Below are 18,152 nucleotides of genomic sequence, written 5' to 3'. Positions count from 1 at the left end.
ACATGCTATTGGACACTGTTAGACTCCATGTAGCGCTGCAGCCGCTCAGCCAATGGCTGACTGTTGCTGAGACAGAAACACACATAGCAACGGGTCATAGCCAATTAGCGTCGTCAAATTCGATAAGCTCGGGACGGTTAAGTATCCTAGCAACGAGAAACACGCGTCTGAAATCGAGATGGCGGCGTCAAGTAGACAAGAACAAGAGCACACAGGGCTTCAGCTGCCCACAGACTGTGTAAAGTCTCTGCTGAACCCTTTCGAAAGCAGAACTTTAGGGGGAAACTTCGTGTTAGAGAACTTGGACCTGAGAAGCCCGGTCTGAGTTTAACACAGCAGACACATGAGAAAGGTAAAGTGTACCAGAGGAGCTTCTCTCTGAGCTGTATGACAGGAAGGCTTGGCTAACTGGATGTAGTGTTGCTAATGCAGTATTCTGCTTCCCGTGTTTACTTTTTAAAATGCCGGGGACAGATACTACATGGACTGTAACAGGAGTTAGAGACCTAAAACTTTATCAGAGCGGATTAAAAAACATGAATGCTCGAAGGTACACATGAACAACGCTGTCAAGCTAGCCATGCTAGGCAGGACTAGCATAGCTGCTAGCTGGATGAAGGACACGGGATTGCGGTGAGAAAACACAATGAAGAGGTGGACACGAACAGACATGTTTTATCGAAGATCATTGATTGTGTGAAATTCAGTGGAGCTTGTGAGCTGGCATTGCGAGGCCACGATGAGACAGCATCCTCCGACAACCCCGGCGGTTTCCCGGGATCAGTCGATCTGGCGGCGTCGCTGGACGGTGTGTTAGAGGAGCAGCTGAAGACCGCCACTGTCCGTAAAGGCACCCCGAAGAGGACTGCATGCTGCCGGTTCTTCGAGACTGCATTCCCGAGGAAGTAAAAAGGGCAGATTATCTCGCTATCCAGGCAGATGAAACAACAGACACTGCCACTCACTGTCAGCTGGTGCTTGTGCTGCGTTACACTGACCGCCTGAATAACGAGTTCATCCAGCCTCCAAACGACCGCTGACAGTCGCCACTGCGGTGTTGGAAAGGCTGAAGACTTTTCTTCCTGAGGGACAACAGGGGAAACTAATCGCCCAGGTCTCTGACGGAGCTGCCGTGATGAGAGGAGCCACAGGTGGCGTGCAGCGCGAGGGTCAACACGTTTACGGGAGTGCCCACTACGGACACTGTTACGGTCATCAGCTGAACCTGACGATGCAGCAGGCAACATCCCACATCACCAAGGTCACACACACACACACACACACACACACACACACACACACACACACATCTAACACTAATATACGTCTCATATCATTGTCATTATCTGTCAAACTGTTGATTTCTAAAGGGCAATTAAATAATTATTGTTTATCCCTAAAACACTCTTTTGGTTCATTGGGATCGTTACCGAAAGCTTCTGGCACACACAGCCCCACCTAGAATATTTTTCACCAGCCGCCACTGCATGACTGTCTGAATATGTCTGTTTTTTATTGATTTCTTTTCTTGGACAGTTTTTATCAGACAACAATGTGAATACTCTTCATGTGCTTTGTCAAGGTTTTCTTCTTCCTATAATATTTCCCAGGTTTGTTTAGTACTTCATGTTTTAAAGCGTTCATTGACTCCTCTGTCCTGACTCGTCTGTGCTCCAGTTTAATGTCCTGCTTTTCCTTCTTGTCGTCACTGTCACACACTGTAAACACTGGTAGCTGCTCACTGACGTCACTGATCAGTAATCCACTTATTGCATTGTTGTCTGTAACATTAGTAAATATGTTGTCTATCAGTGTGGCTACAGGGTAGAGTCACAAAGTGGGCCTGGACTACGCTGAGACATTTTCTCCTACTGCTGACCTGACGAGTGTCAGAGTGTTAATGCAGAAAGCAGCACAGGAAAACCTGATTCAGCATCAGATGGATGTCAGAAGGCCCCAATAGACTATGAGATGTTCATGGAGCAACAGAGGATATGAAGTGGACTCTAGCACAGACGGAAAGTTGGTGTATAAGCCAGAGAAGTCACTTTATGGGCTGAAACAGTCCGGCAGAGACTGGAACAAGACGCTACATGATTATCTAAGTGACAAGCATTTAGTACAAAACCCTGCTGATCATTGTGTTTGCACAAGGGAAACAGGAAATGAGAAGGTGATCATAATAATATGGGTTGATGATGTAATCATTGCTGCCAGTGATGAAGATGCACTAAAAGTTGTGACGGAGACGCTCACAGCAAGATTCAAAATGAAAGACTGAGGAGAACTGAGACGTTTTCTTGGCGTTGACTTTGAGCTCAGTGATGGATGTGTAACAATGTCACAGAAGAAATGTGTTGAAAAAGCACTTGAAAGGTTTAACATGCAAAACTGTGAACCTAGAGCGACACCTTGTGACCAGAAACTGAACTACACTGATGATGCAGAAAAGATGAGTGACGTCAGAAAATCCAGAGAGGCAGCTGGCAGCCTGATCTATCTAACTACATGTACAAGACCCCAGCTGAGTTTTGTTGTCAGCAAACTGTCGCAGTATGTTTCTGAGCCAACAGAAGAGCGGCGGACTTCTGTCAAACATCTGCTGAGATATCTGAAAGGCTCAGTTTCATCATCTCCAGGCTACAAACTCCGGGACAATAGGTGGCGGTATGCACCTTAAAAGTCATAAAGTCAGAAGAAGAACATGAGACCAGTGAGGACGTCATCACACACACACACACACACACAAACACAAAAGGAGGAACCCTGAAAGTGGAAGTATTCAGTCAGACTCCATTTTAAGACGAAGAGCAGAAGGAGAGCAGCTGCAGTCTGAGACAGGGTGAGTGTTAACAACACATTGTGATTATTTACTGTGACTTTACTTACTGTGAGTCAGTTTTCTCCCTGTGGACTGTGGAGGAAAGAAATGTTGGAGTGAACTCAACACTTTGATTCATCTGTGGACACAAAGTCCTGATTGGCTGAATAATCCTCTTTAAACCTGCAGTAACCCAAGAAAACAAGCACAGGTGTGAAGAAAAGTGAGCAGGTGGACTTCTGGCTGCTTTTATTATACTGTATAATGTGTGTGTGAAGGGGAGAGAGAGTGTGTGTTACTTCCTGCTCTCTCCGTCTTGTGACTCTTGAACAAACTTGTTTCCTGGTTCTTGTGTCCTGAGCTCACAGCTACTGTTTCACCTCTCAGACTGACTTCAGAGCAGAAGATGAGTGTTTGTGTGAAGGAGGAGGAGGACAGAGCAGAGTCTCCAGTATCCAGCGGTCTGTCTGTGAAGAGGGACCGGTCCAAAGGTCCTCCAGAGTCCAGTAATGAATCTGGACCATCAGGCTCAAAGTAAGACACCTGATACTAACTCATCTATGTGACTTTTTTCTGTCCCCTCTCTCACTGCCGTGCTTTGTTTTGTTGATTTTGTATTTTTATATTCAAAGTTCATGTAAAATGTATTTTCTACCTAAATCTAACAGACTTTTCACGGCTCATGTTCCTCTTACTATCTGTGGCAGCTGTCAGTCTCCTAAAAAGCTGTAATCTGATCTAAGAGGACAAATAGAAACTTTGAAAGCTCCTTTTTATCAACAGTAGCAGTCGTTTGTGTATTTAGAGCTTCTTAAATGACTTTTCATCAGAGAATTTCTCAAAGATTCATGTGATATCAATACAAACATGTTGGTGTTTGCAGAGTTCAGTCCAACAGACAGAGAGCAGAGTCTCCAGTATCCAGCTGTCTGTCTATGAAGAGTGACTGGTCCAAAGGTCATCCTCCAGTCTTCAGTAATGAACCTGGACCATCAGACTCAGAGTAAGACACCTGATACTAACTCATTTATGTGACTTTTTTCAGTTCCCTCTCACAGTGACATGTTTTGTTCATGTTGTGTTGGTGTATTTCAACAACAATGTATTTGCTAACTAACTTTAACAAACCTTTTGGGACTCATGACAGAGAGATCATTCGTCCCATCTTCCTCTTAGTGCTGTCAGTCACGTAAAAAGCTGTAATCTAATCAAAGAGGACAAATAGAAGTTGTTAAACTTCTTATTTATGGACAGGAGGAGTTTGTCCCTCTATGAATTTATGATTAGACTTTTCTCAAAGATTCATGTGATATCAATACAAACATGTTGGTGTTTGCAGAGTTCAGTCCAACAGACAGAGAGCAGAGTCTCCAGTATCCAGCTGTCTGTCTATGAAGAGTGACTGGTCCAAAGGTCATCCTCCAGTCTTCAGTAATGAACCTGGACCATCAGACTCAGAGTAAGACACCTGATACTAACTCATCTAAGTGACTTTTTTCTGTTACCTCTTTCACTGCCGTGCTTTGTTTTGTTGATTTTGTATTTTTATATTCAAAGTTCATGTAAAATGTATTTTCTACCTAAATCTAACAGACTTTTCACGGCTCATGTTCCTCTTACTATCTGTGGCAGCTGTCAGTCTCCTAAAAAGCTGTAATCTAATCAAAGAGGACAAATAGAAGTTGTTAAACTTCTTATTTATGGAGTTTGATCCCTCTTTGAATTGGTAATTAGACTTTTCTCAAAGATTCATGTGATATCAATACAAACATGTTGGTGTTTGCAGAGTTCAGTCCAACAGACAGAGAGCAGAGTCTCCAGTATCCAGCTGTCTGTCTATGAAGAGTGACTGGTCCAAAGGTCATCCTCCAGTCTTCAGTAACGAACCTGGACCATCAGACTGTGGCCACTGGGACCAGTCTGCTTCACCAGGACACTCCTCCTGTCCCCAGTGTGGAGAAAGTAAGACTATATATCTGTCTGCTGATGTCTTCATGTCTGAACACACTACTTGTTGTTTTAATACATTTGTTATGTCACACATTAACCAATCAGAGAGCTGTTTGTTCTCTGTATGCAGAGATGGAGATGGAGAAGTGTCAGACAGCAGCTTGAGACAAAACAGCACTTTAAACAACAGTCCACATTAGCTTTCCTGCTAACATCTCCTCCTCCTCTAACTTACAAACACACACCTCGTCCTGCAGATCCACTTGTTGAACAAGCCACCAAACAAACATCCAGTGAGGAAAAGTGCACTGCTAACATCTATTTTCAGGCTGCAGCAGAGAGCTAATTAGCTGCTCAGTTTCAGCACATTAAACAGCTTCAAATGTCACCTGCTTCATTACAATACGTTCATTTAGCTGACGTTTTTATCCAAAGAGACTGAAAACAACTGACTGAACCATGTGGAGACAACACGAGTAGATCACGTTCATCAATTATGCTGAAATGGTTCAAGAGCTACAATTAGAAGCAATAAGAGATCAAGAGAGAGATTGTTTTTATGGACCAAGGTGCCGTCTGAACAGGAGAGTTTTCAGTCTGAACAGGAGAGTTTTCAGTCTGAAGGAGAGTTTTCAGTCTGAAGTTGTGTCGAGTTTCTTCTGTTCTGATGTCACTGGGGAGTTTGTGTCACTATTGTGGATCCAGGACATCAGACAGTCTGGATTTAGTTGAGCAGTAGCTGGTCCTCCCTTGTAGTGAGGGAATAACAAGCAGTTAGCAGCAGCAGAGTGTAGTGGACGGGCTGAGGTGCAGGTGGTGGTCATTTACAGGGGCCAACCTGAGATGTTGTCCCTCAAGCAAAGGAGTTGAGTTCAAGAAACAGTGCTGTGCATAGAGGTGAGCCCAACTAGATCTAGTTGGTACCGCCCCACCTCCGGCACCAGCACCTGTTCCTTCCCCCATGAGAGGAGACACTCCCTGTCCTGAGGACCAGTCTAGGATGCCAGGAATCAGTACACCTGTCTTCTTTTGCATGAAACTGGCACACACCCGACCCCAATGCCCGTCCCTGCTGGTAGTCAGCCCACAGGGTGGCGTCTCCATGTAGTCAAAGGCCAGCCACCAGATGTTCACCAGCGACCTCCACTCCCAGGTTTAGCTCCAGAAAGGTGCCCTGATGTCTCTTTCCTGGTTCAGGTGCTGCAGCACCTTTGTGGCTGATTCATATAGGCTCTTTGAATCACTCTCAGTCTGGCTCCTCCTCTGGGGCTAATTAGCTTAGCCAGACCCTGCCAGGGGCTAATGCCCCCGACAACAGAGCTCTGAGGACCACAGAGACACACAAACCTCTCCACGACGTTAAGGTGGAAAGAAAGACAAAGAAAACAACAAACATGTTCTGATACTGATGGTTTTTAATCTGTAATGAAAAGACCACTGACTGCTGATTGTCACATTGTATTTTTTGTCTCCCACTTTTGTCTCTTTTTCAGTGAATGTTGGTCTGCAGGAGGTTTTCCATGAACATAAGATCAGTCTGAGGAGGAGATGTGAACGTGTGACTGAAGGAAGTGATGAAACAGGACGTGGAACCCTCCTTAACAAGATCTACACTGAGCTCTACATCACAGAGGGACAGAGTGAAGAGGTTAATACCCAACATGAGGTGAGGCAGCTGGAGACAGTTTCCAAGATGGAGACCTTCAGTGAAACTCCAATCAAGTGCTGCGACATCTTTAAATCCTCACCTGACCAACAGAGACGCATCAGAGTGGTTCTGACCAACGGCGTCGCTGGCGTTGGAAAAACCTTCTCGGTGCTGAAGTTCACTCTGGACTGGGCAGAGGGCTCCGAAAACCAAGATGTCAGTCTGCTGGTTCTGCTCTCGTTCAGGGAGCTGAACCTGATCAGAGATGAGCAGTACAGTCTTCTCAGGCTGCTCCATGTTTTCCATCCAACATTACAGAAGGTGACAGCAGAGAAGCTCGCTGTCTGTAAACTTCTGTTCATCTTTGACGGCCTGGATGAAAGCAGACTTTCACTGGATTTCAACAACCATGAGGTCGTGTCTGATGTCACACAGAAGTCATCAGTCAGCGTGCTGCTGACAAACCTCATCGAGGGGAAGCTGCTTCCCTCGGCTCTCGTCTGGATAACTTCCCGACCTGCAGCAGCCAATCAGATCCCTCCTTCACGTGTCGACAGGGTAACAGAAGTACGAGGCTTCACTGACGCCCAGAAGGAGGAGTACTTCAGGAGGAGGTTCAGTGATGAAGATCTGTCCAGCAGAATCATCTCACACATCAAGACCTCCAGGAGCCTCCACATCATGTGTCTGATCCCAGTCTTCTGCTGGATCACTGCTACAGTTCTGGAGCACATGTTGACTACAGACCAGAGAGGAGAGCTGCCCAAGACCCTGACTGACATGTACTCACACTTCCTGCTGGTTCAGACAAAGAGGAAGAAGCAGAAGTACGATGAGGGACGTGAGACGAGTCCACAGGAGCTGACGGAGGCTGACAGGGAAGTTCTTCTGAAGCTGGGGAGGCTGGCGTTTGAACATCTGAAGACAGGAAACATCATGTTCTACCAAGAAGACCTGGAGCGGTGTGGTCTTCATGTCACAGAGGCCTCGGTGTACTCAGGAGTTTGTACAGAGATCTTCAGAAGAGAGAGTGTGATCTTCCAGAAAACAGTCTACTGCTTTGTTCATCTGAGCGTTCAGGAGTTTCTGGCTGCAGTCTACATGTTCCACTGTTTCGCCAACAGGAACACAAAGGTGGTGGAGGACTTCCTGGGTGGACAGAGTCCCTCAACCCTGGATGACTTCCTGAAGAGAGCCATGGAGAAATCCCTCAATAGTGAGAATGGTCACCTGGACCTGTTTGTCCGCTTCCTTCATGGACTCTCTCTGACGTCCAACCAGAGACTCTTAGCAGGCCTGCTGGGTCAGACAGACAACAGTCCAGAAATCATCCAGAGAGCCATCAACAACCTGAAGAAGATGAACAGTCCTAAGATCTCTCCTGACGGAAGCATCAACATCTTCCACTGTCTGACGGAGATGAACGACCACTCAGTCCATCAGGTGATCCAAGAGTTCCTGAAGTCAGAGAACAGATCAGAGAAGAAACTCTCTGAGATCCACTGCTCAGCTCTGGCCTACATGCTGCAGATGTCAGAGGAGGTTCTGGATGAGTTGGACACACTGAAATACAAAACATCAGAGGAGGGAAAACGGAGACTGATTCCAGCTGTGAGGAACTGTAGAAAGGCTCGGTAAGTCCAGATGTGATGAACATTAAAAATCCTGGTGAAGTTGAAGCCTTCAGTATTAAAGACAAACACTTTACACACATGCATCATATAAAACCTCAACACGACACATGTTTTCCTCAACAAGTATGAAACCTGCTGATTGAATCAATGATCATCACCAAGCTCAGAGATGAAATGACATGTAGTCGTCTACTTTCCAAAACATTTCCTTCAGCCAGGTGAACTCCACCTGAGACAAATGATCACCCATCAAATGATGATAACTCAATCTTTAGTACTAATTATACTATTGATGCAGTAGAAGATGCTGAATTAATTTAATGGGAGGTGAAAAGCAGACGGAGCGACAGAATAAAATGCATCAAAGAACAAAATCCACACAAACACATAACTGAGGTCAACACATACGAGTGCAGTTACAACCTACAGTGAATTTACATAAAGCTTCATGAATATAAATCAACTCAATCTGACTCGTTTACATTACAGTCATCTGGACACTTTGTCCTGAACATCAGTTTGGTTCATGTTGCTCAAGGACACTCAGGAGGTTCATTTATTGATTTATTTTCTTGATATAAGACTTTTAAAAGCAGTTACAAAGTGCTGTACACACATTAAACAGCAACACAATGAAAGAGTCACAAGAAAAAGCAAGTTTTACCCGACAATTACAAATATAAATATAAAGACACCAGAATGAATCAAACATGAAGATAAAAACATCCACATCAGGGTTAAAAGCAGCTTTATTCAGTGTGTTTTGGGGGCTGATATAAAATGGGGCAGCGATTCAGCCCCTCTGATCTCCTCAGGCAGGGAAAGTCTGGGGCCTCGTGGACAGAAGGAGCTCAAGTTTCAAACCACAAACCTTGTGATCAATGACTGACCAGCTCAGGCTGACCAGCTGACCACCTGTGCTTTGTGATGCAACATGTATGAATCTGTTTTCACAATAAAGTCTCACATTTTATTGTTTTAATGTGCTTTTATCTGTAATCACAGATTTACTTACTGTGGACTCTCAGAGAGTCACTGTGAAGTCGTGGCCTCAGCTCTGAAGTCCAACCCCTCCCATCTGACAGAACTGGACCTGAGTTACAACAAGCTGCTGCAGGATTCAGGAGTGAAGCTTCTCTGTGCTGGACTGGAGAGTCCAAACTGTCGACTGGAGACTCTGAGGTCAGTTCATGCGTTTCTGTGTAGATCTATAACATTTAAATCATAACAGAAGTTTTACATTTCCTTCAGTTCACTTGTTTTCTGGGTTTGTCTGAGCTCAAATCACAACAACTCAGTTTAAAGTTTGACAGTCTGAACACACACACACACACACACACACACACACACACACACACACACACACACAGCGACAGGTGACACTACATCATTGTATATTACTGCCTGACGTACAGCACACACAGATACACAGAGATTTAAATCTCTGAAAAGAAAGTGTTGAATCTTTGAAAAAAGGATGTTGGATGATGTTGAAGTCACGTTGGACAGAAGACACACCTCCTCTCATGTGTTTATGTGCTCTTCATTGGAAAACAGTGTCTCTGTTTATTTCAGTGTTAAAGGATTATTACGTACCTTCTTCATGTGTTCTTACTGTAGTTTAGTGCACTTAAAATGAATCACATGACAACTATGTCCCAATAAATAACTTAAAATAAAAATTCTAATAGCCATAAAAAATAAATAAACATGTGGTTTTCTACTGACCTTGTTCAGAATGAAACTTTAACAAGTCAAACCAGTGAATTCAGTGTAATGTTCCTTTAACCTTGTTTTGTTACTATTCACTGTCAATTGACTTTTGTTCAAACACAAACAAGAGGTGACATCACTACGTCTTTATTGAAGCAGCAGCACGTTGTCATTAATATTAATGAGAGCTCTGTTTCACTTTGTGTATGTGACAGTGTTGAACCTGCATCCTGTTGGGTTCAGGTGTTTGGAGCTTCATTTTCTAAACGTCTACATTCTGAACCTTCTTCAGCTCTGAACAGATTATTAAACACTGGATGATTTCAAGCAGGAACATTAAAGTCTTTTAAACTCACATCATTTATTCTTTATTCAGATTGATGAAATGCAGTTTGTCAGAGATCAGCTGTGCTTCTCTGGCCTCAGCTCTGAAGTCCAACCCCTCCCATCTGAGAGAGCTGGACCTGAGAGGAAACAAGCTGCAGGATTCAGGAGTGAAGCTTCTCTCTGCTGGACTGGAGAGTCCAAACTGTCGACTGGAGACTCTGGGGTCAGTTCACGTGTTTCTGTGTATCTATAAAATGTAATTAATTTACATGTTTTGCTCTCTTTCTCTTGCTCGATCACACACTCTCCACACACAGCACACACGTGTGGTTGTTCATCACAACGAGGAAACTAGCTTTACTTGAGAAAGGCTGCAGGCAGCGAGACAGAAGACTGCTGAGAAGGTAGAAAGTGAAATGTTACTTCAGAGCGTGGAGGACGAGACGACTCTGGCTGTTCCCACTGACCAATCAGTGGTCTGCAGTGTGTTAACTCCACCTGTTAGCCTGGGATCAGTGTGCATCAGTGAAGCTAAACGTGTTCATAGCTGTTTCAGACAGCCAAAGGTGGAGCCAAGAGCTGCTGGAGGCTCAACAATGGTTTAAATATGGAGGTAACTTCTCACATGTTCTCTCCTGGAAGACATTGGTGGTGTTTCACTCACTTCATATTTCAAAGTGACAGAAATAGTTGTGTAACAAATGAAAAAGAGCTGAGAGAGAAGTTGAAACCTGGGCTCTATCTCACCTGCACTCAGCTCACCAATCACAGAGTGAGGAAGGTGTTAATGTTTGTTTGTCACTTTTGTAAAGTGACAGAAATTGTTGGCCACAGACCCCCTAATCTGACATCAGAGAGGTGTGGCCCCCCGCAGAGATTTAAATCTCTGAAAAGAAAGCGTTGAATCTTTGAAAAAAGGAGGTTGGATGATGTTGAAGTCACGTTGGACAAAAGACACATGAGTGTGATGTAATCTCTGATTCAACACACTGCACGTGTTGAATGTGTGAAACTCTGAAGACAAACTTTAATAACAATGAAAATATTACACTGCTGATGAATTATAAGTGTGACACAGTTATCTCACACATACTGTTGTTGTTCTCACATGTTTAAATCCATTTGAATATTTCTTTTAAACCGTGGTTAATACTTTGAAAACAGTATTCAAACTGTTTAAATCTTAGTTTTCATGTCATCAGCTCTGAAGGGGATTTGACCACATAGATTCTGTCCTGATTCACACTGAGCATCTTGTTCTGCTTCATATTTAAAACATATCTAATATAACATCAAACATTCAACACTTTTATTCTCTATAGCTCTGAACAGATGATTAAACACTGAATGATTTCAAGCAGGAACATTAAAGTCTTTTAAACTGACATCATTTATTCTTTATTCAGATTGATAGACTGCAGTTTGTCAGAGATCAGCTGTGCTTCTCTGGCCTCAGCTCTGAAGTCCAACCCCTCCCATCTGAGACAGCTGGACCTGAGTCTCAACAAGCTGCAGGATTCAGGAGTGAAGCTTCTCTCTGCTGGACTGGAGAGTCCAAACTGTCGACTGGAGACTCTGAGGTCAGACACCATTTTTTACTTGTGTGCTCAGATTAATATGATGTGAAAGTTGTGTTGACACTAAACTGCAGACATCAGGCTGATATTATACTGATCCACACTGAGTATCTTCATGCTGAAGTCTGTTTTCTTCTTCTGTGGTTTAGTCCATTGACTGTGGCAGAGCAATGTTGAGCTGCACATTTAAAACCTTCATATAACAACATGAATAATTCACGACGTTTATACTGACTGAATATTTAAATTGTGACGTTTCATCATTTATTCTTTATTCAGATTGAGGAGCTGCAGTTTGTCAGAGATCAGCTGTGCTTCTCTGGCCTCAGCTCTGAAGTCCAACCCCTCCCATCTGAGAGAGCTGGACCTCAGAGGAAACGAGCTGCAGGATTCAGACGTGAAGCTGCTGTCTGACCTGAAGAAGAGTCCACACTGTAGACTGGAGACTCTGAGGTCAGTAGAGAGTTGGAGTCAGTCCATGCTGGTTTCAGCAGTATTGTAATAAACACAGTCAGTATCAAAGTAAAGATCCAGCAGACAGGCTTCAGGATTGGACAGAAAGAGATAGAGGGGGAGCAGTCAGCCAATCAGACGAGCCAGAAGCTTGTTGTGATCGTGTGTTTGAGTTGAAGTGAAGACGACTGTTGTTGTTGTGTTCGTGTGTACAGGAAGTAAAGCTGGATCACAGCTGACAGCATCACAGGATGTGTAGAGACAGCGGTCCTCATCCATCAAACTGTTGCAGCATCAAATCTTTGTTCTCTCATTTCAACACTGAACAGCTGATCAGTCCATCTTTGTCACAGCTCTCAGGTCTACGGTGGCCCTGAAGGTCAAAACACAACAACATCCCACAAAACATCAAACTGTCACCAGAGACTCTGGTTCTGTCCAACAACAAACAAGAACACCGTCCCACCTTTTCCATGATCTGAAGTGTGGTTGTGTTTGGACCTTCAGGGCCACCGTACAGGTCGCTCTGACTGAAGCCTGCACATCACTGACTCTTATTTCAGAGAACCACGGTTACATTTAGTAACCATGTGGTCTCCTCACAGACCAGAACCTCTGCTGAAGTCCAGTAACCACAGCTGGTGTTGACTGTTCAGTCTTTGTATGAACATGTAGGAGCTTTCACATCAAATATTTATATGTCCATCTGTCTTTAGTTTGATCCAGATGTTTTTACAACAGACTCCATATTTACATATTTGTAATATTTAAAGCAGATGAAATATTCAGGTGTGACTGAGACTCTGGTTTCTAACAGCAGTCAATCATCGTCAAAGTGTTTCTGCAGTGATGATGCGTTCAGGGACTCTGAGCAGTTTATTTCACTGTGTACTTGAGTGAAACCTGCAGAGTAAACACACTTGATGTGTCTGCAGGTCTGTGAGCTTCACTCCAACACGTTAACATGAGAGCTGAAAGGAAGCTGGCTACGCTACACAGCCGCTCCACTTGTGGTCTGAACAGGACTGAAGTCCTGCTGGTCTTTATATCACTGACTGACAGCTGATGGAGGGAGTCTCTGTCAACACTCATGTATCACTTCTGCTGTCTCTCTGCTTCTCTCATCAGGTGGAAGCCGTCAGAGTTGATATGGTGAGAGGATCAGCTGTGTCCTGATGATCCAGAGAGGTTGAAGCAGCACCATCAGCTGGTGGGTGGAGAGGCTCTGACTGGGCGGAGAGGAGAGCTTCATCCAGCAGTGACTGACAGACCAATCACAACACGTGGAGATGATGTCAGTGCTGCAGTGTGAACTGCTCTGAGATCAGCTCCACTGTCCAGTCCAGCATCATCCCTGTGTTCCTCTGGATGTGACAGAGTGTCATTAGTGTATCTGGACTGCTCTGCTGCATCTGCCGAGGAGCCGTCACGTCAGGAGCAGACACAATAATGAGTTAATTACTCGTTAAGAGAGACTTGATGTCCTCTGCAGTCAGGTGGGACAAATATGTGCATATAACAGCGTCGCCTGAAAGGCAGAAATCCAATATTGTTGATCCGTTGTGTAAATGTACAGTCATTTAAAGTGTGCACAGCAGGGACGTGCACATGATTATAGAGGGGCAGGGGCTCAAAGTCAGAAGAGGGTAGTATGCGCAAAGGGCGTGAATTTAATAGAAAGCTAACTACTTAGCTGTGTATCCTGTGTAGCTGTGAGTGATATGCAATTGTGAAAAAAACTTTTGTGTCAAATTATTGTCAACATCAGTTTATTCACATTATCATAATACTGAGGTTTGGAAGACGTGCTGCAGGCATAATTAACACGAATCCAGTTTAATTACAGATGGTAATATTTCAAACTCAGATAACCTACAGCATATAAAACCTCTGAAATTGTTATATTATTAATCATTTTATGCATTATTATTATTATTATTATTATTATTATTATTTTATTAGCCTACAGTAGTAGTAGCAGTAGTAGTTGTAGCTACAACTACTATTAGTACTACTACCGGTACTTCTACTACTAAAGCAACCCTACAGTGAGTCAGCATATAAAATGGTACAGTATCATTACTGCTTGGTCACACACACACACATACACACACACACACACACACACACACATACACATACACACACACACACACACACAGCTAACGTAGCCTGAGACCTATATTAGCTAGACCAATTTCCCAACTTCCCGAAACCGAGTCATGACTTCCAAACTGGTAGGCTAAGACTAATATAATATTTTTTCCAAGGTTGCACATTAACACAGCTTGCATAACAAAAAGAAAATCATGGGAGGGCAAGTGCAAACTAGAAATACAAGCTACACATCTAAAAATGTGACAAAACCAAGAAATTACTACTGTGAATGTTAGTAGGAGCAGCAATGTTTACAACAGCAAAGTCGCAATAAACTCAATATCTGGAAGACGTTTAAGATTTTTGGCAAGATAAACAGCCTACACAGACAGCTGTCATATTAGATTATTCTTATCTCTCTCTCTCTCTCTCGCCCCTCTATGAGAGACGAGCGGAGCCGCAGCGGACAGAAGCGGCTTTAGGCTCAACACACATACAACACCGTATTACAAGGAAATGCGTACGGTAGATAAAGGTGGCGTTTTTACAGTGGTGGCCAAAATTATTAGAACACCTGACAGATCAGAAAATATTGACCTTTTTTTCCCCTCCAAAACATGATTTCATTTCATAATGTTCATGAAACATGCAGATGGTTGCTCTGAGCACAACAAATATCAGATGGAGTGAGTCCTACTGTTTTTATCCACTTTTAACTTTAATATTTGTCCACCTTTTGCAGCAATTACAGCAGCACATCTCTTTGGCATAGTGTCATTATATTTCCTGAGATGCTATCCCATGCCTTCTGCAACTCAAGCCAAAGGCTTTCCTTTGAATGTACAATAGATAGATAGATGATGATTGTGTGACATTGACAGTGAAATAGGCCTAGCTTGTTTTTTGTAAGGAAAATGACCTAAATCACCTTATGATGGCACTATTCTATGGTTTATAGAGCATAATGATGACTTTGTAGATATTTCATGCGTTTTATGGGTATTCTAATGGCCAATTCAACAAATTCACAAGTGAAACCTCTTAAATATGCCAGGTGTTCTAATAATTTTGGCCACCACTGTATACTGCTGTTTATTTTTACATCCCTATGCACAACAGGAATTTATTTATTCATTCAAAAACACACAAAAAGGGCACTTTTTAATACGGGGCAAAAAGGGCAGGGGCTCAAGCACCCCTTGGGCCCCATGTGTGCACGTGCCTGGTGCACAGGTTAAACTAGTGTGAACTAGTGTAAAGTCTGTGGCTCTCTGTTTCTCTTTGTGTCTCACCTGCTCACTGTTGAAGGACACAACTGTTGTTCATCTTCACTTCATCCTGAATCTTGGAGGTTGATGTCAGAGTGCTGAAGTCTGCACTTTAAGGATCTTTCTCATCACTGCTGGATCATATTTCTGTGCACTTGTTCTTTTTTCCTGCCTTTCTTATACTAAGTGTCTCGGTCCTGTCGTTTCTGTGTCATTATGCGTGTTTTATAGGTGTTTTCTGCTCTTGTGTTGTCTTTGGCCCGTTCTCCAGTGTTCTGGTTTCCCTCCTTCAGGTGTTTTTCCGTTCCTTTCCCTCACCTGTCCTTTCCCCGCCTCACTCCACCTGCAGCTCCTCCCCTCGTTAGTGTGTGTGTGTATATAGTCTTTGTCAGATGGTCCGTTTCCTCCCGTGTTTCACCTGAGCCCGTTTCCTCCAGTGTTTCACCTGAGCCCGTTTCCTCCAGTGTTTCATCCGAGCCCGTTTCCTCCAGTGTTTCACCTGAGCCCGTTTCCTCCCGTGTTTCACCTGAGCCCATTTCCTCCCGTGTTTCACCTGAGCCCGTTTCCTCCAGTGTTTCATCCGAGCCCGTTTCCTCCCGTGTTTCCTCCGAGCCCGTTTCCTCCCGTGTTTCATCCGAGCCCGTTTCCTCCCGTGTTTCACCCGAGCCCGTTTCCTCCAGTGTTTCATCCGAGCCCGTTTCCTCCCGTGTTTCATCCGAGCCCGTTTCCTCCCGTGTTTCACCCGAGCCCGTTTCCTCCCGTGTTTCATCCGAGCCCGTTTCCTCCAGTGTTTCATCCGAGCCCGTTTCCTCCCGTGTTTCACTTGAGCCTGTTTCCTCCAGCGTCTCCTCGTTTCTCCCCGTGGTGTGTTTCCTGCTTTTTGTTCCTGCTGTTATTTTCCTGCTTTATTCCTCGTGTTTTTCGTGAGTTGTACTTTTGCTTTTTCTTAGTTTCTACTTTGTATTTTTTGAATTTCCTCTTCTTGGTTTTTTGGGTTTCTCTGGTTTTTGGGTTGTTCGGCTTTGGTTTAATGACGCTTGCTTTTGTTCCTTATCCTCCCTGCCTCCCTTGTGTTTCTGTGTTTGGGTCCTCACCTTTTCCCACTGACGGTGCTGGTTCTGACCACTTTGGTGCCCTAGACAAGATTTTAGCTGGCGCCTCTCGCATCGCAGTCACTTTCACCATCAGTGTTCATACACTCACACAGAAACTGCATGTATGTATTCAATATTTTAAAAGTGCATCTGAAGAGAGAAGAGAAGTATATGTGACCGCTGGATGTCACATTTTAATAAAAACCAGATGCTTGGTGTGTGTTGTACATGAGACTAATATAGACTAATAATGAAAACACATGAGATTCATTCAACTTTATCGTCATTGTAATTCAGTCTAACCAGAGTGCAAAAAGCAGTAAAGTGCAGTGAAGTTAATATATATATACATATATACACATGTGATGAAGAGGTCAAACCATGGTGAAAACTCTCTGTTTGTGACATCAGCAGCTTCCTGCCTTCTCACACAGTGAAGTGAGTCTGTCACCGGGCAGATTTAAAACCACTGCAAAGACACATGTCCCACACTTCAACCCAAAAGACACGCAGTTATTCAAAGTGAGGACTTGGACTCACAGTGTCTTTGTCTTACACGCTCAGACACAACAGCAATAATGACTTTCTCTGGTCCAGATGTTTTAATCTGCACTGATGTGATGAAGCTGTTCATCAGCCTCATCAGCATCGTGTGTTTGGAAGTTTCTTGTTTGTGTTTTTCTTTTTCCTTCTTCTCGTATCTGTTCTGTCACACTTCATCTGGTTCTGACTGGAGATCAAATGTCAAACTTGATATTTACTTTTGTTTTTAAATGTCTTTTCACTTTTGTCGATGATGTCACATTTATTGTATTTATCTGCACATGACGTGTTGCTTTATGTACAATGTTTCAGTGTAAAACTGATCAATGAATAAAGTGTTTTGTGGTGATGTTAAGTTTTTCCTACATTAACTCGACTGTGAAGAATTATTCAAATCCTTTAAAGTAAAAGAAGAAATATAATGTAAACATATTCAATTAAAAGTCAAAGTCCTGCATTCAGAGTCAGACTTTATGGACGTACCATCAGAAAAACAGCTTCATGAATTAAAAGTACTTTAAGTTCTCATAACATCATAATTAGAATCATAATACTGTGAAAGTTCACATCCTGTATGAGAACATTTACTGCTGATAGTTTTTCTGTTTGTACTTTTACTGAAGTAACTTTCTGAATGCAGGACTGTTACTTGTAATTACAGCCCAGTGAAGGAATGTAACTAAGTACATTTACTTACTTTGTAACTATGTACAGTTTGACTTCTAATACTTTATTCTTCCACTCTGCTTCATATCAGATAAATATGTAACTCTTACTCCACTACATTTATCTGATAACTTCAGTTACTGTCTTTACTGATGCAGCTGTATCAGAGCTGAAGCAGCACATTTTAAAATATATTCAATCTGCAGATTAAATAAAACATCTCTTTTTTTTGCTTTTGGTACTTCAGTACATTTAATATCAGATACTTTGAGACTTTGACTGAAGTGCTATTCATATAAGTGACTTCCACTTTTACTAAAGTCATACTGTAACATGATTTCTTGACTTTTGCTCAGTTATG

The 18,152-nt window shown here is 43.2% G+C and overlaps 1 protein-coding gene across 14 annotated transcripts; it reads left to right on the top strand.

The window, feature by feature from the left end:
- The first annotated feature begins 143 nt into the window (after positions 1–143).
- Positions 144–17,480, top strand: LOC311268126 (NLR family CARD domain-containing protein 3-like). 14 transcript variants are annotated; one of them, XM_084371545.1, is made up of 12 exons: positions 144–2,842; positions 3,011–3,032; positions 3,209–3,355; positions 3,705–3,824; positions 4,161–4,280; positions 4,608–4,783; positions 6,265–8,053; positions 9,059–9,235; positions 10,143–10,316; positions 11,500–11,673; positions 11,950–12,123; positions 13,252–17,480. In XM_084371545.1, exons 3-12 carry the CDS (start codon positions 3,228–3,230, stop codon positions 13,277–13,279), a joined length of 3,060 nt encoding a protein of 1,019 aa, XP_084227671.1. In that variant the 5' UTR covers positions 144–2,842; positions 3,011–3,032; positions 3,209–3,227; the 3' UTR covers positions 13,280–17,480. The 14 variants fall into 14 exon arrangements, with proteins under 14 accessions (XP_084227671.1, XP_084227669.1, XP_084227668.1 ...); XM_084371543.1 differs by having other exon boundaries at positions 3,011–3,044; XM_084371542.1 differs by having other exon boundaries at positions 3,011–3,052.
- The last annotated feature ends 672 nt before the right edge of the window (positions 17,481–18,152 follow it).

Source organism: Pagrus pagrus, assembly GCF_965226575.1.
Source record: "Pagrus pagrus genome assembly, chromosome: 2".
NCBI lineage: Eukaryota > Metazoa > Chordata > Actinopteri > Spariformes > Sparidae > Pagrus > Pagrus pagrus.
Note: the sequence above shows the minus strand (reverse complement) of the source record. Positions and strands in the feature narration are given on the sequence as shown.